Below are 22,167 nucleotides of genomic sequence, written 5' to 3'. Positions count from 1 at the left end.
TGTATGGCCTCAGGCTCTGCTGCTCCTAACCTGTACAGCTTTTCCTGGGCAAATGATTTACACTCTCCATGCTGGCTAATTTTATGTGTCAACTTGACTGGGCCACAGGATGCCCATATAGCTGGTTAAACAGTATTTCTGGGTGTGTCTGTCAGGATATTTCCAGAAGAGATTAGCATCTGAGATGGGGGACTAAGGAAAGCAGATGGCCCTCCCCAGTGTGCGTGGGTACCACGCACTGAGGGCCTGCATACAACAAAAAGACAGAGGAAGGTTGAATTCCCTCTCTGCCTGACTGCTGAGCTGGAACACCCATCTTCTCCTGTCCTGGTGCTCCTGGTTCTCAGGCCATTACACTCAGACTGGAATCTACACCTTGGCTCTCCAGCTCTTAGGACTTTGGGCTACATCAATGGCTTTCCTGGGCCTCCAGCCGGCACATGGCAGATCGTGGGACTTTGCCATATCCCATGAGCCAATATCTTATGATAAATAAATATTTAAAAGCCAGGAAGACTTAAAATAAATAAATAAATAAATAAATATCCATCCTACTGGTGTTGGGAAAACTGGATATCTACATGCAAAAGAACAACTTTGCACTCATCTTACACCATTAACAAAAATTAACTCAAAATGGATTGAAGATTTAAAGCTATGAGCTAAAACTATAAAACTCTTAGAAAAAAACATGGGAGAAAGCTTCATAACATCAGATCAGGCAATGATTTCTTGGACATGATACTAAAAACACAGGCAACAAAAGAAAAAAATAGATAAATCTGACATCATCAAAATATAAAAATCTGTGCAGCAATGGTATCAACCGAGTGAAAAGACAATCCATAGAATGGAAGAAAATATTCGTAAATCATATATCTCAGCGGTCGGTCCCCAACCTTTTTGGCACCAGGGACTGGTTTCGCGGAAGACAGTTTTTCCACAGACTGGGGTGGGGGTCAGGGGGGATGGCTGTGGGATGATTCAAGTGTGTTATGTTTATTGTGCCCTTTATTTCTATTCTTATTACATTGTAATATATAATGAAATAATTATACACCTCACCATAATGCTGACAGGAGGCAGAGCTCAGGCGGTAATGCGAGCAATGTGGAGCAGCTGTAAATACAGATGAAGCTTCACTCTCTGGCCTGCCGCTCACCTCCCGCTGTGCGGCCCGGTTCCTAACAGGCCACGGACTGGTACTGGTCCGGGGGTTGGGGACCCCTGATATATCTGATAAGGAGTTAACACCCTGAATATATAAAGACTGCTACAACTCAACAACAACAACAAAAACGCAAGTAATCCTATTAAAACATAGGCAAAGGACTTGAATAGACATTTCTCCAAGTAAGATATACAAATGGCCAATAAGCACATGAAAAGATATTCAACATCATCCATTATTAAGGAAATGCAAATCAAACCACAATGAGATACTACTTCAAACCTTTTAGGATAGCTATTAGCAAAAGCAGAAAATAAGTGTTGGCAAGGTGTAGAGAAATTGGAGCCCTTGTGCATTGCTTATGGAAATGTAAAATGGGGCAACCATTATAGAAGAAAGTATGCAGTTCCTCAAAAAATTAAACATAGAACTACCGTACGTACAATCCAGCAATTCCACTGCTGGGTGTATACCCAAAAGAATTGAAAGCAGAGACTTGAACAGATATTGTACCCCACGTTCATAACAGCATTATTCACAATAGCCAAAAAGTGGAAACAACCCGTGTCCACCAATGGATGAATGGATAAACAAAATGTGGTATATACATACAATGGAATATTATTCAGCCTTAATAAGAAAGTTCTGACACATGCTACAACCTTGAACAGCCATGTTTGAACCGCTATACTAAGTGAAATGAGTCACAAAAGGACAAATTGTTTGATTCCACTTATATGAGATACCTAGAGTACTCAAATTCATAGAGACAGAAGGTGGAATGGTGGTTGCCAAGGGCTGAGGGAAGAGGGGAATGGGAAGTTATTTTTTAATGTCTATGGAGTTTCAGTTTGGGAAGATGAAAAAGTTCTGGAGATGGATGGTGGTGATGGTTGCACAACAATGTGAACATACTTAATGCCACTCAGCTGCACATTTAAAATGGTTAAAATGGTAAATTATGTTATGTATTTTTCGTTCCCCAAAGCTTTAAAAAATACAGCAGGACCGGCTTGATGCATTTTGGAGAATTGTGAGGACAACATAGGCTGTTCTTTAAAGCATAAATAATGGGACACCTAGTAGGGGCTCCTTCCCTTCCCAAATTAGATTATCAACTGTACCCAGGAATCAATCTCTTAAACAGAGGGAAACTCTGCAGCAATATTAAACTCGATTATAATGATGATTTGTTTACTGTATGAATTCCTATTAGCCTTGCCTTCCTTGCCAAAAGTTTTGCCTTAAACACACACACACACACCACACCATCCTTAAAACATTAAAACCTCAAAAAGAGGACAGAAAAAAAAAAAAAAAAAAAGCCTAGAAAAGCAACAGAAGGCAGCATCACACCCTGAGAGCTACTGGTTTCACTCGGGATGGTCCGTTTTAGCTTCCAAGAGCTACCGCGCACCGCTGCTGTTGTGTCGCTAAGGTTATAATCATCCATAAACGCGCGACTGGATTAGAATGATTTCTAGCTTCTGAGATTCTACGTCTAAGCAACGCAGACTTGGTGTGTCCTTCAACTGGCAAGGGAGCAGTCACAGCTCACGACCCGTCTTTGGCTCCCACGGCCCCAAAAGCACAGCGCTCCCCTGTCTCCCTCGTCTCGCCCTTCTTCCCTTCCACCTCCTCTCTCTTTCCTCTTTCGTTCTTTCAAGTGATGAGCTCGCGCCAACCACAAACCCACTCACACAAACAAGGCATCCCTCTTTAGAAAACTTTTAAAGAGGCGAGAATCAGGGAGGACCTGGAAGCGGGGTGGACCCTCCAACTCCTCCCTCGCAACCCGTTAAGAACAGCCCACCGCCGGCGCCCGGGCTCCCCGGACGGACCGGGACCGCGGCCGGTGCCCGGTCCCCAGCGGGAACAACCTCCCCACTGTTCCCGCCCGGAGCGGGTGCCAGCCGCCAGCCGCGCCCCGGCAGCCCGGCGGGCCGGGGTCGTATCGGGTTACCGCGCGGGTGTGCGCCTGGCCGTGGGGCCTGCCTCTGGGCCGCAGGAGAGCCCGCCCAGGCCCGGCCCCGCCTCGCCTCGCCCGCCCGCCCGCCCGCCGGTCCGGGCCCTTGACTCCGGCGCCCGCCGCGCTCGCCACCGCACGCCTCCACCCGCGCGGCTCGCCAGCACTCACCGCGCTCGCGCCCTCGCCGGCAGCTGCAGCCATGGGTCCCCGAGGCGCACGCGCCTCAGCGCTGAGGCTGCTCGCGCTGGGCGCGCTGCTCTGGCCCGCGGCAGGCGGCTGGGAGCTCACCATACTGCACACCAACGACGTGCACAGCCGGCTGGAGCAGACGAGCGAGGACTCGGGCAAGTGCGTCAACGCCAGCCGCTGCGTGGGCGGCGTGGCACGGCTCGCCACCAAGGTGCGCCAGATTCGCCGCGCCGAGCCCCACGTGCTGCTGCTCGACGCCGGCGACCAGTACCAGGGTACCATCTGGTTCACCGTGTACAAGGGCGTCGAGGTGGTGCACTTCATGAACGCCCTGGGCTACGATGCCATGGTAAGACGGCGAGCCCGGGAAGCTCGGGAGCCCCCTGGGTAGAGTCCCCGGACCGAGAGAGACGCCGGGGTGGAGGAGCCGCCGACGGCGAGGCACGGGTGGCGAGCTGGGACCGGGGCGCAGAGCGCTGTGGGGAGAAAGCGGGACTCTCCGTCAGTGTGCCAGGTGGACGCAGACATAGACGTCCCTTGGCCGATTCGTCTTAAACGGACTGATGTTGCTGCACCCTCACCGTGAGATGGGGCATTTCGAGGAGCGGGTCCCAGCCCTGCCAGTGAGGGCGTTCCGCTGGGGTGCGTGGGACCCCAGTTATCCAGTGCCTGGGACCGAGGCAGACTCGTCACGAACCTCTCATTTACTGCTCGGTCTTTCGAAGAATGCTTTATCTCGATTTACCAATAATTGGAAGTGAAACTAACTCAGGGTCAAAGAGGTTGAGTGCATTATCCAGGTCACCCAGCTCCAGAATAGGGAGACAGATTAAGAATGGACTCCAGAGCCCTTTGACCCCGCAGCTTAAGCATATTTAAGCTGGCAGCCTTGGGGAAAAGGCTGGGCACCTTCTGTGTACAATTGACTTTATCTCTGCCTCAGTTCCTGCCTCTATAATATGGGGGTAATAATTCTATCTACTTCAGAGGATTGCCTGGCACATAGTATGGCCTCTTTAAATGTTCTTATTATTACCAGACCCTGCTGTAGAGGTTTAAACACAGAAAGAAAGAAACTTCCAGAGGAGGCCAAAATGCTGAAAACACTGGGTTTCAAAGGATTGCAGTAAAACCAGTTTAGCAGAAGAGATTTAGCAAGAGAGTCCAACTTAAGAGATGAGAGGCTCTTAAAACATGTGCAAGAGTTTAAGACCAAGTTCCCCAGTGCTCTGTTAAAGGTGATGCCTTATTTGTTAGACTGAATTCTAGAAAAGGAGCAGAGAGGAGTTACACAGTAATAAATAGGTATGACTTTTGTAAGTCAAACCAGCACCAAGTTTAACCCTGTGTAAAATCCTAGAGTAAAGGGATTCTGTGGAGAAACTGGGGGCAAGAAATCCTAGGAGCTTTAGAAGAAGAACAGAGCAGGGGTCCAGGGAAATCTGTGAAGTCCATGTGTGTGCATCTGGAAGGCAGGGAGAGGTATGGTACAGGCTGGAATACAGAGGGCTAATGGCACATTTTGTATCAGAAGAGCACAGAGGTCAGCAAAGCACAGTGCTGTATTTTTCCCCCCTTGGAAACTTGGAGAGAGGAGGACAGGAAAAGATAAGAGGGTAGAGTTGTTTTGTTTGGGGGGTTTTTTCCAAGAAAGCCCATTGTAGAGAGATGAGAGAAGGGCAGAGAGCTCTCCTCTCCATTCTGATCGTTGGTTTTAAGGTTATCAGGGATGCTCAAAGCAGCAGCAATACAAAGGGACCCCTGAGCCCCAGAGTTTATCTGGGGAGCTCGCCAGCATCTGGACTCCACCAAAGAATCGTGGGTCTCAAGAATTCCATGTGTGGCCCCTTAGCGTTCTTATATCCGCAGCTCAACCTGCCTGATGCTTTGCCCTAAGGTAACAGCAGAATAAATATTTATAAAATTGACTTGTTACTAGCCTATGTTGCCATTTCCTCTGAGGAAGAATAAACCTTACATAAGTTTGTTTTGATTTCATGTATAAACCACAACTTTCTAAAATTTTCTTTTTGTGACACTCTTTTCTCCACAGTTGTGTAGACTCTTTTTGGTGGAAAAAAGATGGATAATTCCTAGTTTTCCTGAATAATAATTTTTTTTCTTTAAGTCAAATTAAGCTCATGGTGTTAGTCATCATATCAAGTGTTTATGACAGGATGCTGGGTAAAACAGAAGCAGTCTGCTGCAAGTTACAGCCCAACACCACTGGGACCTTTTAGAATACTTTCTATTGGATGGAATTACTTTCTTTTCAATTTCACTATGAATAATTGGACTGGGGCCTGAGGAAAACTGGGCAGCTTATATAATGTTGGCAGGGGGTAAGGCGGGGGAGGAGGGTCAACAGCCAGGGTCCTGATAGCATCTTATCGGACTTACTCTGTGCAGTTCTGGGGTTTGACAAACATGATTTGACCTGCGTAAAATCCTAGTTCTCACGTTGCTTTAACAAAGCTCTGCCGTGTTCTGGGTTTACAGAGGTTTTTCACTGTCATTTTGCTTGTACTGCTCTCAGGGAATTTATCGCTGTTCTGCTGTTAATGTTCCTCCCACGCCCACCCACCTGCCGCTACATCTTGACTCCCAGGAAGCTGGAGATTTAGATCAGGGTGGAAAACAGTTGTGCAGGGGCGTCTCCAGTTCTCTAGAAACTGGACCTCGTTCGGGGAGCCACATCTAAGGATGCGTGGGTCTGGAGGGCAAAGAGGAAGCTACTAGAATCTAGCTTAACCTCAGGAGTTCCCTAGACCTCTGGACCCGCGTGTCCCAGGGAGAGTGCTGGAGGGGTTCTGATAGCTCTGGAGCCTAGGGCAAGCCTGGGGAAGACCCCTGGACCCAGCTGCCAGGCAGGAAACTCTAGAGGGAGAATGTCACAAGTCGCTAGTTGGTGTCGCTGTATTGGCAGAGGGACAGAAGACAGCTCAGATACGCATCCGATGTGCATCACCATGTGAGTTTAGCACGTTGCTTTCTCTGAGTGTCCTGTTTCCAACTGCAAAACAGGAGGGATCACCCCTACCCAACGGTGTAGGATTTTTGCAAGTGATACATGAGATAATAAATGTAAAAATCCCTAGCACCCTCCTGGCTCAGAGTACTCAGTAAAGGTTAGCTCCATGTGCCCTGCCAAAAAAAGCAAAAGTTGTGAGGAATGGAGGTTTGGGTTTTCAGCTCTCAGTTTATCTGATTTTGACTGCCCCGCACAGCCTACCACCCTCCTCCAGCCCCTCCACCATCTCTTCTAAGTCCCATTGTCTGAACTAATTTTTTTTTACCTTTTTAAAAAAATTTTTATTTGAAAAAATTATTTTTAAATGCTAATCATGTAACACCATGTAGCAGTTTGTATTTGCAAGGCTCACCCGAGGTTTGATTATTATTTATTTTGGACTGAGCTATTCTTAATGTTTCCTCATCGAGCGGTGTCACTCTGTATCTACCCCATACGTACACTGTGCATCGTGCTCCATGGAGACCTCCACACATTTTAGCATCTGCTCCCCCAGGATGGGTTTGGAGATCGCACACATCGTGCTGCAGTTCCACAAATGTGCTGCCCCGAACAGCCTCCTGCAGGTCCCGCCTGTGAGGATTTCTTTGGGATCCATACCCAAGGGCAGAATTGCTGGCCACAGCGACTGTACTGTAAGGACCGCCAGATTGCTTTCCTGGAGCCCTCTACTCACCACACCCACCCCCAGGCAGATGCGACCCCCTCATCCTTACCCCCGCTTTGCATCATTCTCCAGCTTTCCAGGAGGTGTAAAATGACATCTCATTGTTTGATCTTGTATTTTTCTAATAACTAGTGAATTTGATATGTTAACTTTGGGGGTTTCCTCTTCCCTAATTGCATGTTCACATACTTTGCTCTTTTTTTAAAAATTAGGTTTGCTCTATTTTTCCTGATTTTCAGGAATTCTAAGTGTTGATCTGTAATCAATTTTAGACATTGCAAATATCTTCTATTTAGGTTTAGTAATTTTGTCCGTAGTGTCTTTTCATTGAACAGAAATCCTCCACTTGGTATAATCAAATTAATTTTTGTTTTGTGTGTGTGTGTGTGTGGTTTGTGCTTTTGAAAGTTTACACAAGACTTTGTTCATTTGGAGCTTGTCATCCCCAGTGCTCGTCCCCGGAATTCAGAGATGGGTACCGTTCTCTCTGCCTTTGAGATAATGAATCTATAATCTGGGGCTATGCCATTCAGCAGTCTGGGTCATCAGTTCCTCATCTGTAAAATCTGAGGTTCCTCACATCTCTAAACCAATGGCGTCCTAAGAAATGTTTTGATTCCATTTTTTTAAATTTATTTTATTTATTTATTTTTTTGTTTATTTATTTTTGGCTGTGTTGGGTCTTCATTGACCCGCGCGAGCTTCTATTTATTTTCTTTTTTTAAAAATTTTTTTTGGCTGCATCGGGTCTTTGTTACGTGCGCAGGCTTCTCTGTAGTTGTGGTGCACGGGCTTCTCTCTAGTTGTGGCATGCGGGATTTCTCTCTCTAGTTGTGGCGCACGGGCTCCAGGGCGCATGGACTCTGTAGTTTGTGGCACACAGGCTCTCTAGTTGAGGCGTGCAGGCTTAGAAGTTGTGGTGCGCAGGCTTCGTTGCCCCGCAGCACGTGGGATCTTAGTTCCCTGCCCAGGGATCGAACCCGCAACCCCTGCATTGGAAAGCAGATTCTTTATCACTGGACCACCAGGGAAGTCCATTGATTCCATTTTGATTTAGTGAAGGGGCAGGAGGATGAGGCACAGGTGCAGAGGCAGGAATCTGCAAGATGGATCATCCCGGACCAGAGCAAGGTGGCAGGAATCAGGGGAGATGAGATTGTGTATGGTTTACAGGCCACCCTGAAAAGTGTGGGCTCTCCTTTTTTGTCATGGGGAGCCACTGGAGGTTTCCGAGTAGAGGGACTGTGGTTAATAAAAAATAAATATTTTGTCTTTGTCTGCAGTTCCTGGCACATAGCTCCCCAAACTCTTGAGGATGAGTGATGAGTGTCCTTTGTATGCTAATGAAGTGATTGATAGCTGGGAACCCCTAGGCAGCTTCAGAATGAGGGCTGGTGGCCAGAAAGACTGAGCCAGGATTAGAGGGTAGGAACTTTCAACCTCTGGGGAGGGGAGGGGGCCCGGAGATTGAACTAATCACCAGTTGTCAGTGATTTAATCAATCATGTCAGTGTGATGAAACCTCCATAAAAACTCCTAAATGGTGAACACATTGAGGTGCCGGGAGGGTGGTGTGCTCAAAGAGGCCACGTGCACCCCTCTACTTGTACATCTTGTACCATGCATGTCTTCCATTTGGCTGTTCTTGAGTTGTATCCTTTAAAATACACCAGTAACAGTAACCAAAGCACTTTCCTGTGTTCTGTGAGTGGTTCTAGCAAATTATCAAGCCTGTGGAGGGGCTTGTGGGAATCCCTGATTTATAGCTGATGGGTCAGAAGTACAAGTGACCCAAGACTTGCAGCTGGCATCTGAAGGGGCAGGCTTGTGGCTCTGAGCCCGGGATTTGTGATCTGATGCTCACTCCAGGTAGACAGTGTCAAAATGGAATTGAATTGTTGGACACCCAGTTGGTAACCGCAGAGAACTAGAGGACTGGTTGATGTGAGAAGACACCTCCCGGCAACAGAAGGAAATCCTAGTTTTGGAAGATGAGCAGAAATGGATGGGAGGGCGAAGATTCCAGAGAAGAGGAGGGGAGAAGGGGCTGGGCAGTGGTCTAGGTGGGAGATGATGGGGCCTGAATGCAACCGGGCAAAGTGCTCATGTGCCCACGCCACAGAAAGCCAAACTCTGACAGCAGGAGTTTGCGTCAAAGTCAGGGTTTATTGCAGGGCGCCAAGCAAGGGAGTGGGAGATGAGCCTCAGATCCACTCCAGATTAGTCTTTGAGTTAGGGGTGTTTTTAAAGGGGATGAACAAAGAAGCTGGGATTAATCATTGTCTTGTGACATGTCTTGTGACATTTTTTTTTTTTTTTAATTAATTAATTTATTTATTTTTGGCTGTGTTGGGTCTTCGTTTCTGTGCGAGGGCTTTCTCTAGTTGTGGCGAGCGGGGGCCACTCTTCATCGCGGTGCGCGGGCCTCTCACTGTCGCGGTCTCTCTTGTTGCGGAGCACAGGCTCCGGACGCGCAGGCTCAGTAATTGTGGCTCACGGGCCCAGTTGCTCCGCGGCATGTGGGATCCTCCCAGACCAGGGCTCGAACCCGTGTCCCCTGCATTGGCAGGCGGACTCTCAACCACTGCGCCACCAGGGAAGCCCTGTGACATTTCTTAATTGCAGTTTCTGGAGTCAGGATGTCTCCGGTTTAGGATTCTCTGCCCAGGTGGTCCATGGCTCCAGGGCCTGTTAGGAGTGCAACCTGAGTTTGTACTTTAATGATGAAATCTACAACGGGCAATCTTCCTCCTCTGACTCTGGTTGATTACTGTTCAGTTAGCACGTGGTTGAGGTCAGAGGGGACAAGAAAGGGAATAAAGTTTTGAACAGAGAGATTAATCATAAACTCAGTAAGGGAACTCGGTTTTAGGGGGACTCCGGTTCGGAACTATGGTGACGGGGAAAGAAAGGCTGAAGCCACCGGGAACAGTTTCAGTAGGCAGGCAGCGTGGCACAGGCCTGTGAGGGTGAACTCGGGGTGACTGTCTGGGATCAGGTCCCCTTTCTACCACTTAAAATCTATGGGCTGTGAGCAGGTTCTTGGATCTCGTGGAGCCTTCCTTTCCGCAGGAGTAAGGTGGGTGTGATGGCGGTCTTCCCCCCATAGATTGCTGTGGGGTTTAAAGGAGATGATAATGCATGGAAAGTTCTTTGCACGGTGCTGGCCACGGTCACCTTCTGTCGGCAGGAGTGGCTCAAGAGAGGTTATAATCAAAAAATGACTAAGAGGGTTCAAGCCGCGGACACGGGGAGAGTCAGCAGTGTTTAACACTGCACCTCAGGAGTGCAGAGGTGTAGTAAGCTTACCCCCTGACAGCTGAAGCCTGTTATTTCCAGCTAAAGGCATTTCCTGAACTTACTGGACATGCTTGTCCCCTGTAGGGCTGTGGCAGACAGAAGCGGTGGAAAGAGATCTGGACAGGACCTCAGGACACCCAGGTTTTACTTCTTGGCTTTTGCAGGTCATTATCTATGTGGATGTGGGCAGCGGATTCCTCCGCTATGAAACAGGGCATTTGGAGAGGGTGGTCTGCCCATGTCATTTCTCAGCGCCTCAGCCCCTGCCCGGCGTCTGTCTTGCTTCTAATCTGCCAACATAGCTCGGTTTGTGCTGGGACTGAATTTTATGCACAAGTCTAAGTTTGCCTGACAACGCTCTTATTTCCCCTTCACAGTCCCTTTCATGGCAGCTGTTTCCTTGTGGAGGGATGGCTTGGGTCTTCTCCCAGGTACCTGCAGGTGGCCACTGCTTCCAGACAAACAGGTTCCCAGGATTTTGGATGGAGGGTTACATTCTTCGTAATAGAAAGTGGTGGCCAAAATGGGAGAATGATGAGCCCAGGTTCAAGCCTGTTGTCTTTGAGGTTCTTTTTTTTTTTTTAAGTTAAGATTCTTTTTTTTTTTTTTTTAATTTATTTCTTTCTTTATTTTTGGGTGTGTTGGGTCTTCGTTTCTGTGCGAGGGCTTTCTCCAGTTGCGGCAAGCGGGGGCCACTCTTCATCGCGGTGCGCGGGCCTCTCACTGTCGCGGCCTCTCTTGTTGCGGAGCACAGGCTCCAGACGCGCAGGCTCAGCAATTGTTGCTCACGGGCCCAGTTGCTCCGCGGCATGTGGGATCTTCCTAGACCAGGGTTCGAACCCGTGTCCCCTGCATTGGCAGGCGGACTCTCAACCACTGCGCCACCAGGGAAGCCCTGAAGTTCTTTTATTCATTCAGTCCACAAACATTCACTAGGCACTAGCCTGTGCCGGGCTCTGTGCTAAGTGCTTCGGGCAGTGAACAAGACCTGCCAGGGTGAAACTTACTGTTCAGTGGAGGGGACCATGTCTGTCTGAGCCCTTTTTAACCACAAAAAGAGGCTGGGTAGGACCTATGAAGGGGGTGAGGGGGGAGGAACAAAGCAAAGCAAAAATGACTGAAATTCTAATACCTGTGCAAAGGGATTCTCCAACTAAACATCTTGTCTGCAGAAGACAATGCTCGGGTACCATATATGCCCAAATCAACAGTGGGCATGTTTCCCCTCCTCCCCAGAAAACCAATCCCTAAGCAAAGAGAAGTCACCTTATATTCAAGTGCTTCATTACAAAGCCTCTCATATCGAGGAAACTAAATGACTTTATCTTCAATAACAAAGCAGATGTTCTGGGAAGACAGACTAGCCTTGCTGGTTTGGGAAGCTTGAAAGAGATATCTAATGGCAGTGGGGTTTTTGTTGTTCTCTTTTTAAAAGCAAAGAAAGTTGGTAGTTATTCCTAGAGCTCAGACCTCAGAAGTTGTGCGTGTCTAGTGGATTGTGGATCCTCGGGCCTCAGTGATGTGAACATTCACCCCCCGACCCCAACCCTGTCCTGTGGCTGTGGTCCCAGACCTTATGCTTCCTCTGTTCCAGTCTGAGTTTCCACACCAGAGCTGGGCTGGGTGAGACCAGCCTCAGGCACGGAGAGGAGGAAGCAAAGGCAGCTTCTTAGCTCATCTTGTCCTAGCCATCTGTGTTTTCTTAACTGAAAAGGGGAAGGAACCAAACAAATCCCACAGCAGATTGACAGCTTTCCCTACTTCACTCACAGATACCTCTGAATGCTGTGTAAGCTCCCTCCCTGGCTGTGTTCTTCAGCTGTGAAACCAGAACTTGAAAATCCTCTTGACACTTCTTTTCCCTCACCTGAATAGTTGGTTCTACATAGAATCCAAACATTCGCTGGAGCCTTCTAGCTGCTCCGAGATGTAGTTAAACCTGCCTGGAACCCAATTAGTTGAGCAGGTAATTCTAAAGGTAACAATGGTATGGGTATTTTGCATGTACAGAGAGCTTCTATGGCAAATGTGAAATGCTGTCTGTTCAGTACTTGTTAGTTCATTCATTCATTCAGCAAACATTGAGGTGCAGGTAAGCTGGATTAAGCCCGGGGATCTTTTCTGCTATTCTATCAGATGCCATATTCACCTGCCAGGGCCTAAAACTGGAGGTGTAGAGTGCAACCCAACACCAGAAGTGGCCACAACACCAGAAATGTACCACCCAAACCAGACCTATCTTGTGATCCTCCCCACTTACGGTTGTTGCTGAGTCTCCCTGAGTGATTGGCAGCTGAGCCCTGTTGTGTGATAGACCAGATTCTCCCCTAACCCTTAAATCATAGGGTTTCCTGCAGACTCCTTCATGGGACGAGCTAGTGTCTAAATGACTAACTAAATTCACGTGTTGCAAATTTCTGACATATGGCTTTTTGACGTTATCACAATTGAGTTCTGCGGATTAACACAGAAATTCTTTTCTTCTGTGTAATGCATCCTGCACTGCTCTTAAATCAATTCTTCTTTCCTTCGTTTTTCTTCCACATGGATTTAAGCCTCTTGTCTTCACTTGGAACATTTTTGACTATCTCAGCCCTCATGTCTTCATCCCCTCATTTGTTAATATAGCTGACGTCATTTGCCTGGGAGCGTCCCCTGACCAGGTGAAGCTCACACCTGGAGCCCTGTCCGCCCTTAACTGGCAGGGCAGGCCTGCGTCTTTGCCAGGCTCTCTCACACACGTCCCCGTCTGTGGTTCCCACTTGCTTTATGGATGCATGGATGGATGTGTTTATGTCATGCTCTCTCCCTGTCTGCCCTACCCTTCCTGAGGACAAGGACCAGGGCCATGTTGCTTGGCACTGTAGAAACCTGGAAGAAACCAGTGGGTTGTTGAATGATACTCATCCCTTCCAGATGCTTGTATTTTTTTTTTTATAGGCTTATTTATTTATTTATTTATTTTATTTTTGGTTGCATTGAGTCTTCGTTTCTGTGCGTGGGCTTTCTCTAGTTGCGGCAAGCGGGGGCCACTCTTCATCGCGGTGCGCGGGCCTCTCGCTATCGCGGCCTCTCTTGTTGCGGAGCACAGGCTCCAGACACGCAGGCTCAGTAATTGTGGCGCATGGGCCTAGTTGCTCCGCGGCATGTGGGATCTTCCCAGACCAGGGCTCGAACCCGTGTCCCCTGCACTGGCAGGCAGATTCTCAACCACTGCGCCACCAGGGAAGCCCGCTTGTATTTTTTTATATTCTTTTCCATTATGGTTTTTCATAGGATACTGAACATAGTTCTCTGTGCCATATAGTAGGACCTTGCTGCTTATCCATTCTGTATATAATAACTGTATTTTTTATTTCTTTATAATTTTTTATTGAAGTATAGTTGATTTACAATGTAGTGTTCATTACTGCCGTACAGCAAAGGGATTCAGTTGTACATGTATATATACATTCTTTGCTTTATATATTCTTTTCTAATTTTTTTTTTTTTTTTTTTTTTTTTTTTTTTTTTTGCTGCCCGATGCAGCATGTGGGATCCTAGTTCCCCGACCAGGGCTCAAACCCGCGCCCCCTGCATTGGAAGCACGGAGTGCTAACCACTGGACCGCCAGGGAAGTCCCTATATATTCTTTTACATCATGGTTTACAGGCGCTTGTATTAGTGGCAGTTTGGCAGAATAGTTAAGGTCCCGGATGCTAAAGCCTCTCTTTGTTCAGACCCCAGCTCTGCCGCTTGCTAGCTGTGGAAGCCCCGTGCCTTAGTTTTCCCATCTCTTTAAAGGACAAATAATAGCACCTACCTCATAGCATTGTAAGAATTGAATGAGTTCATGTGTGAACAGGGCTTGGCCATGTGGCATGAAAGTCTTAACTATTAGTATTTCTTTTTGTCATTTTTTTGTTTTTAACATTTTTTCTCTTTCTTGAAATTCCCTCATGTCAAATTCACTGGTAATTTTCAGTTCTTTGTAGACAAAACTGGGGCTATGAAATGTCCCCTTTCTAATTCAGATACCCTATAGGTATCCTTTGATAGACCAAAGAGTTGATCCCCTTGGTAGATTTCCAATAGAAAGAGACTTCAAAAAGTTCCATTTTCTTGCCAACTGCCATCATGAAATCTGTACAACGTTCACTTGTGCACACACAAGACACTGAACAGTTCAGAAAACTTTGTTTAAAAATCTATTCACCAACAAGTGCCAATAAGATATTAGTGGAAATATAAATTAAAACACAGGAGGGACTTCCCTGGTGGCACAGTGGTGGGAAGCAGCCGCATAGCACAGGGAGATCAGCTCGGTGATTTGTGACCACCTAGAGGGGTGGGATAGGGAGGGTGGGAGAGAGACGCAAGAGGGAGGAGATATGGGGATATATGTATAGGTATAGCTGATTCACTTTGTTATAAAGCAGAAACTAACACACAATTGTAAAGCAATTATACTCCAATAAAGATGTTAAAAGAAAAAAAAAGAATCCTCATGCTAATGCAGAGGACATGGATTCGATCCCTGGTCCGGGAAGATCCCACATGCCGCGGAGCAACTAAGCCTGTGCGTCACAACTACTGAGCCTGTGCTCTAGAGCCCGCGAGCCACAACTACTGAGCCTGTACGCCACAACTACCGAGCCCGCGTGCCTAGAGCCTGTGCTCCGCAACAAGAGAAGCCACCGCAAGGAGAAGCCGGCACCACAACGAAGAGTAGCCCCCGCTCGCCGCAACTAGAGAAAGCCCGCGCGCAGCAACGAAGATCCAATGCAGCCCAAAATAAATAAATTAATTAATTAATTAATTTAAAAAAAAACATACACAGGAAATGAAATAAGAGGACCAGGCGGTGAATTGTGAAGCAGTTGGCTAAGCTTCCAAGCTTACTGTCTGGTTCACCTGCTTCCAAGCAATTTGGTTTCTCTTGTTTGAAAACTAAGTATCACTTAACTACTATTTACCAAGTGTTTTTATATCCTGCCTTCTTCTGAAAAGTTTCAGCGGCTCACTTACCAAATCATAGGTGAAAATGGAGCCCATTTGAAAGAAGCAGGTGGTTTTACTATCCGTTCAGTAAACACCTGCTGGGCGCTGGTGCCAGGCGCTCATCTGGCATCACCAAGGACACTGGGACAGTCGACACCACTCCTGCCTCCGGGAGAAAGATGTGTGAACAGGCAGCGGCAGCGAGGCGTGACGGATGTGGCAGGAGGGCTGTCTGCGGTCATGGCGCCACGGAAGGCTTCTCAGGGAGCTCACACGTGAGCTGCATCTAAGGCAGCTCATTGCGTGCAGGTGGATTAGTGTTCCTGGAACTGAAGGCACCTGGTCTGGCAGAAAAAACGCGACAGCTCAGGGAGATCAGGGAGGGGTTCGCTCATACGGCGTCCGGGGAGGTAGGACTGGGATTTCGGTGGGCAGTGGGGAGCCTCGCAGAGACTCACAGCGGGGCTGGAAGCAGTCGGGTGGGTGTTTGGGGACGCGCGTTCTGGGGGCCCGCGGGGTGTGGTCGAGAGGTGTGTGAGCCTGGCGACCAGAGACCGGCTCAGAGACTCTGGAAAGGTCTGGGTGAAGAGCGATGAGGCAGAGTGGGGCATTGGGAGCGCAGAGAGGAGGGGACCCCTGGAGGGGGTGGTGCAGGAGCAACGGGGCTTGGTGGCTGGTTGGTCGTGAGGGGAAGGGAGGGTTGCAGTGCTTCTCCAGGAGTTTCTCTGCGGTTGTGGAGACTCTTTCCCAACACCTGGGATCACAGGCATCCTCACAAGTGTCTCCTTCACTTGTTTACTGAGGGTAAGTGTCCTGCTGGAGGTCCACGGCCGGATAGGGGGGAGCGGGGAGCCATGGGGAGGGTGGGAAAGAGGGCAGTGAGCGCCAGGTCACTCCCAGGCAACTCCGTGGAGCGTCTTCTGCCTTGATTTTTGTAGGAAGAGTCAGCTGTGTGTAGGAGAAGGACATTTGATGGAGATTTTTCTGCTCATTCATTTATTCATGCTCTGCTCCAGGGACTGTGCTGGGTGATACGGGGCCTCAGTGGGCAGTTGTGGGGTCTGCTAGGGCTGCCTGAGGGGACCATCGGAGCAGAGAAGGACAGCTAACTCAGGGAGGACCATGAGGGTTTGGGGAAGTCTTTCTTCCAGAAGGACCATCAGACTTCAGGAGCTAAGGCCATTAGTTGAATAAGGTAGTAAAGGCCTGGCATGGGAAAGGAATGTTCTATCTCCCTATCTATGTATCAATCGATCATCTTTTATCTATCATATACAGAGAGACAAAGATCAGCGAGAGCATGGAAAAGTACGAACAGTCAGGATTTTCTTTCGAGCGCTCACTCTGTACTAGGCCTTATGCGAAACCCATTACATCCAAGCATAGAGGTGAAGAAGGTTGGAGTCAAACAGAAGTGGCTCTGGTCCCAGCTCCACCGCTTACTAATCGTGTGACCTTGAACGATTGATTTAATGTCTGTAGAGCTCAGTTGTTCTCTGTAACATGAGGATAGTAATAATACCAACGTCACAGCACGAAACCAGGTTTGCTCTGCAAACTCACCTTGCATGGTGTGTGGCCAGTGCTTAGTAAATGCCGGCTCATTTTCATTACGACTTTTGTTTTATTCATTGACTGCTCTTCCGGAGGAAGCTGCAGTTTAGAAATGTGCCTGAATCACAGCTCGTTAGTGATGGCGCCAGGCCTGACTGCTGCCTGGGGGTGGGTGTCAGAGGGAGGCTGGAGGGGAAGGCAAGACCAGACCTCAAAGAGCTCAGGACCTTGAACTTTATCACAAAGGCAGTGGGGAGCCTCTGAGGGACCTTAAGGTCGGACCGACAAGTTCAGATTTGCATTTTAGAAAGATGATTCTGGCAGCAAGATGCATGCAGGATGGTTCAGAGAAGGCGATGGTGGCAGCTGGAGGCCCGGCTGGGAAGCTGTTGCAGTTCCCAGGAGGAGTGGCCAGGGCGCAGGCAGGTGGGAGCAATGGGGTGGGCTGAACCGGAGCATTTAGCCAAAGGGGAGGGATGCTGCTGGGAGGTGTGGGAGAGGGAGCGAGGGGGAGGGATTCAGCTGCCCTGGGGCTTCTGGCTGTACTGACTTGGGAGATGGTGGCACCTGGACCAAGATGGGAATCCCAGAGGCAGGGGCTTTGAACCGGGTGAGCTTGGGGTGCCTGTGAGACCCTGGAGGGCAATGTCCGCGTGGCAGCCGGACAGACAGATGCAGAGTCAGGAGAAAAGACAGGGCAGCAGATGTTCAGTTTGGAGTGTAAGGTGTGAGTGCCAGGGAGATCATTCAGGCACCCGTGCACCGCTCCAAGCATCCGGATCAGGGCTCCTCTCCCCGCGGGGCAGAGAGGGGAAAAGGCAGCCAAGGTCACCACTTTCAGGGCATTACACTCAAGTCCAAGGAGGAGACACCAAGCAAGACAAATAAAGGAAAACTAACTTCAGCTGTTTCTGAGTGCTAGCAATATAATGGTAAAGTGTAAGGCGGCTGACGTATTGGATAATCTCTCATGAAGAGCTGTAGGAACATTCATTTTTTAAAAAAAACTTTACAGCTAAGCAAGATAGTTATTGTAACCTCATAAGGCAGACTTATTTCACCATAGGAAAAAAAACATAATGTTCTAAGAATAGAAGAGAAAAAGGCAATTACCCAAGACTGGGAGAACCTTTAACTCGGTCAGCCTTTAAGAGGGAAGCAATTAGGTTAGAGGAAGAAGTAAAAATGAGCAGATACTCAGAGATGGAGGAAAAGGCAAGTTCAGAAATTCTGAGTTTGGTCGGGGAGACAGGCACATGGGAACATGAAGACACTGTGCTGCTTTCTCCGTGGAAACACAGTGCACGTGAGGACACGACGCGCATGGCCCTTTGAGCCCAGGTACCCAGGGGGCACCTGCCGGGCAGGTGAGGGGATCCAGGGCTGAGCAGGGTGGAGGTGGTGGGACACAGTGGCTCAGGGAGCCCTCCACGCGGGGAGGACCCCACAGGCATGTAGAGCGCGCCGCTGCAGAGGGGAGCGTGGAGGAAGGAGAAGGGCGGGGCAGTAAGAGAATATGGGGGGGGTTCATTTAGACAGAGGGGTCACCAGCCAGCACTTCCAGGCCTGTTCCCAGATGACGCTCAAAGTGGAGCAAAATCGGGTGTGGTGTTGAGAAAGTTTGAGACTCACTGGTTTAAGTACTAAGTTAGCAAATCAGCCTTGGCAGCCAGAGCAGGTGGGTGCGTGCCCCCAGGAGGTGGGCTTCTTCCAGGAGGCCCGTGGACAAGGGGGCGGAAGGCCTTTGAGGAGGTGGCTGGCATGTTGTGTTTTGTCAGCATCACCCCAGGGGAAGCTGCCAGACGTCAAAGTGGTCATCTTGCCCCCTATAGCCAGTCCCAGAACAGTGAGGAAAGGGAGCGAGGGAAGCAGGTGGGAGCAAGGGTTGTGTTAAACCGTGCCAGCCCCTCCCAAAGCCCTGGCTCTGAGCCCGTACAGACTCTTGGCCTGTCCCAGATCTGGGAGTGGCAGGACAGTGGACGCCCAGCCAGGTCTCTAGGTGACTCCTACACACATTGATGCCACCTTCAGCAGATGGTGCGGGCCCTGGGGAGCAGTTTTCAAACCAGCCTGATTATCTGGATGCCCCTGGGCCCTACCCCGGGGCCCCCAGAATAAAGTCTCTGAGCCTGAGGAGGGCAGCAGTCATGCAGGCGGCTTCCTAGGGCTCTGCCAGGTTTGGGAGCCCTGTGCCAGGGTAAGTGTTCTTTGGCCACTCCGCGTGGCTCGCAGGGTCGTAGTTCCCCGACCAGGGATTGAACCCTCATCCTCAGCAGTGAAAGCATGGAGTCCTAACCACTGGACCGCCAGGGAATTCCCCAAGGTAATGTTCTTTAAAGTATGCTTTTACTGGCAATTCCAGAGTACCTGATTCTTTTTCTCTTTTCCCTTTCTACCAGGCACCGGGAAATCACGAATTTGATAATGGTGTAGAAGGCCTGATTGATCCACTCCTCAAAGAGGCCAAATTTCCAATTCTGAGTGCAAACATTAAAGCCAAGGGGCCGCTGGCGTCTCAAATATCAGGACTTTATTCGCCGTATAAAATTCTTCCTGTTGGTGATGAAGTTGTAGGGCTTGTTGGATACACTTCAAAAGAAACCCCTTTTCTCTCCAATCCAGGTATTTTCTTCTTTTACAGCACTTGTTGCTTGAAAATAGATGCACTAAATCAGAGCTTGGCATTATTTTTCTGGACCATTGGTTAAAGTAGGAAGGTGTGGTATTGGACACGTGTGTTCTTAAGATGACACTGAAAAACCAGTCTAGTGGCTTCCAGTTGCCCTGAGTTACTTCTTAAAGACATTCGCTCTCCTGCTCAATGAACTTATTTGTTGACATAAACAGTATCTTTGTTTAATTCAGTGCATTCAGAATTGGACGAGAGGGCCGTTGATATCCAGTGCTGAATGGTACAGAGTCACTCACTGGAGGATGAGAGCCACGTGACTCATGCCCTTCTTCCTGTGGAGGCAGGGAGCCCAGAGCCAGGGTTTTACCTCAATTTACCTCATCTTTCCTTTTCTAATATGATGATTACATGTCCAGTTAACTCTGCTTTCTCTGTTTTTAGTTACTTATCTCTTGCCGTTTTAATGACTTTGTTGTATCTGGCTTTCTGGGAAATATATATACATTTTTGAATGGTCTTGTGTTTGTGTGTGTGTATATATATGTGTATATATTATCATACAGGAGATATATATATATATCTGCTATATCTATTTATACACACACACACACACACACACATATATGTATATATGTATAACCCTAAGACCATTCAGAAAACATTTTTGAGCCACTTTTAGAGGAGCACTTTGGCAGTAAAAACAAAAAGATGTTTTTTTCTAAATTATCCAAATCAGTGTTATTTCCGTATTTGAAGAAAAAAGGGAAGTAAGGGTTTTCGTTAAGGATGAACTGATAAAGGACATCTAATTAACAATTAGAGAAGTCGCATGTTTGTTGCTGCTGTTTAAAATAGTCGCAGGCCATCGGAAACAACGAAAAGGTCAATGGTTGGCCCTGAGCAGCTCTGGGGGCCAGAGGGTCCTGCAGGGCTTGGAGGCAGGGCTGAGCCGCTCCCCACGGCTGGGGACCTGGAGCTTGTCAGGCACCCCAGGCGGCAGGTGGACGTCTATCCCACGGTGACCAAGCCTTTGCACACGGTCACCGGCTGTTGCTGAGGTCATTGTGAAGCCACAGAGGGCAGCCACGGACATGATGAGTCACTGGCTTTTTTTTTTTTTTTTAATATCTTTATTGGAGTATAATTGCTTTACAATGGTGTGTTAGTTTCTGCTGAGTCACTGGCTTTTGAAGTGTTTTAGGAGTGCTCTTCTGCCTCAAAGGGATGTGGTCCCACCGGAGGGACCTGGTGTACAGTCTCGGGCTGCTCTCCACCACCCAGCCTGACCTCTTCCTCTCCTCACCCCTGCAGACATCGCTGTGCGGGCTGATCAGACCTTCCCCGGGGCTCAGGGGATGCTGCCTCTCTGAACCACCTGGGGCTTTCCTGCCAAGAGGCCAGGGTGGCGATTACAGAGTGAACCAATCACCGACATGGGTAGAGCTGGAGTAATGTGGCCCAATTGCCGCAGGGCGCCCTCGGGTGGGATGCTTCTGCTGTGGGTCCCCGTCACCCCCAGAAAACGCCTCCCCCTCGTCACATTTGTCCTCGCTCTGGGCTTCCTGCATGACTGGAGCAGCCTGAGGACGGAGCTGGGTCTCCTCTCAGTGAACATCTGGAACCCAGTAGAGTGGCCGGCTGAGGATCTTGGGCTAAAGATGTGGACGTGTTGAATAGCTGAATAATTATGTGTCTCCATAATGTCTATTCCATCCAGGGAGTTTTGAGTTCATTTAAGGCGGCATGTAATTAATGCCATAGGAGAGTCATAAACAAAGTCAGGAAGGGAGAGGGAGGGGTTCCGGTGAGCGAAGGACATGACGGCCGGCTTGGGGGTGAGGTACACACGATGAAGACCTTGCTTGGCCTCTCCAGGGTGTGCGAAGCATCTGGGGCAAAAGGCATTCCAGGAGTGAGGTCAGAGTCACCTGCTAGGACACAAGCTCCTGAGGACAGGGACCTGCTGGGTGCCAGCACAGGGGAGGTTCCCAGTGAAAGTTGCTGGAATGAACTCGTGAGAGCAGGCAGGTGTGGGACCACAATCCCAAAGTGGCTGGGTGTTCAGTTTTCTGGAACATGGGTTCTAAGCAGAGAACGCTAGAAAGGGGGGTGAGGACTGGATTGTCAGGCTGAGGAGTTCAGCATGATTTGGAGAAAAGCATTACCCCTCCTTTAATAGTCACCAGTAAAGGGACTTCCCTGGTGGTCCAGTGGTTAAGACTTTGCCTTCCAATGCAGGGGGTGCGGGTTCGATCCCTGATCGGGGAGTTGAGATCCCACGTGCCTTGCAGCCAAAAAACCGAGACATGAAACAGAAGCAGTATTGTAACAAATTCAATAAAGACTTAAAAAAAATTTTTTTTTAAATAGTCACCAATAAAAAGAAGGGGAGTGGGGTGGTGGAGAGACAGAGGGCTCCAGAACTCAGCCCACCCTGTCTGGGACTCTGACAGCACCCCATCTTAGTTCTTTACCAGGTTACAACAGACAGGGGCTCCGAAGGGGCCGTGCTCTTTCCAGCAGCTCTCAGGAGAGAAAGGCTGCACCGTGCAGGGACCAGAGCAGGAGCTGGGCAGGGGTGGAGCAGGACACTTGCTTCTCCCAAGACCACAGCCCAGCAGCCCGGCTCCTCCTACAGATCTCTGACCCCGAATCCAGCCTCATTCCTCCCGTG

General features: G+C 48.9%; 1 protein-coding gene across 2 annotated transcripts in view; it reads left to right on the top strand.

The window, feature by feature from the left end:
• Positions 1–3,339: 3,339 nt before the first annotated feature.
• The window catches only part of NT5E (5'-nucleotidase ecto), a 43,644-nt gene continuing 24,816 nt past the window's right edge, over positions 3,340–22,167 (top strand). For both annotated transcript variants that reach the window (XM_061207327.1, XM_061207326.1), the window contains exons 1-2: positions 3,340–3,678; positions 19,261–19,483. In XM_061207327.1, coding sequence (XP_061063310.1) covers positions 3,340–3,678; positions 19,261–19,483 — 562 coding nt within the window. The remainder of the gene's footprint in view (positions 3,679–19,260; positions 19,484–22,167) is intronic.

The sequence above is a fragment of the Eubalaena glacialis genome, chromosome 12 (assembly GCF_028564815.1).
Source record: "Eubalaena glacialis isolate mEubGla1 chromosome 12, mEubGla1.1.hap2.+ XY, whole genome shotgun sequence".
NCBI classification, from domain to species: domain Eukaryota; kingdom Metazoa; phylum Chordata; class Mammalia; order Artiodactyla; family Balaenidae; genus Eubalaena; species Eubalaena glacialis.
Note: the sequence above shows the minus strand (reverse complement) of the source record. Positions and strands in the feature narration are given on the sequence as shown.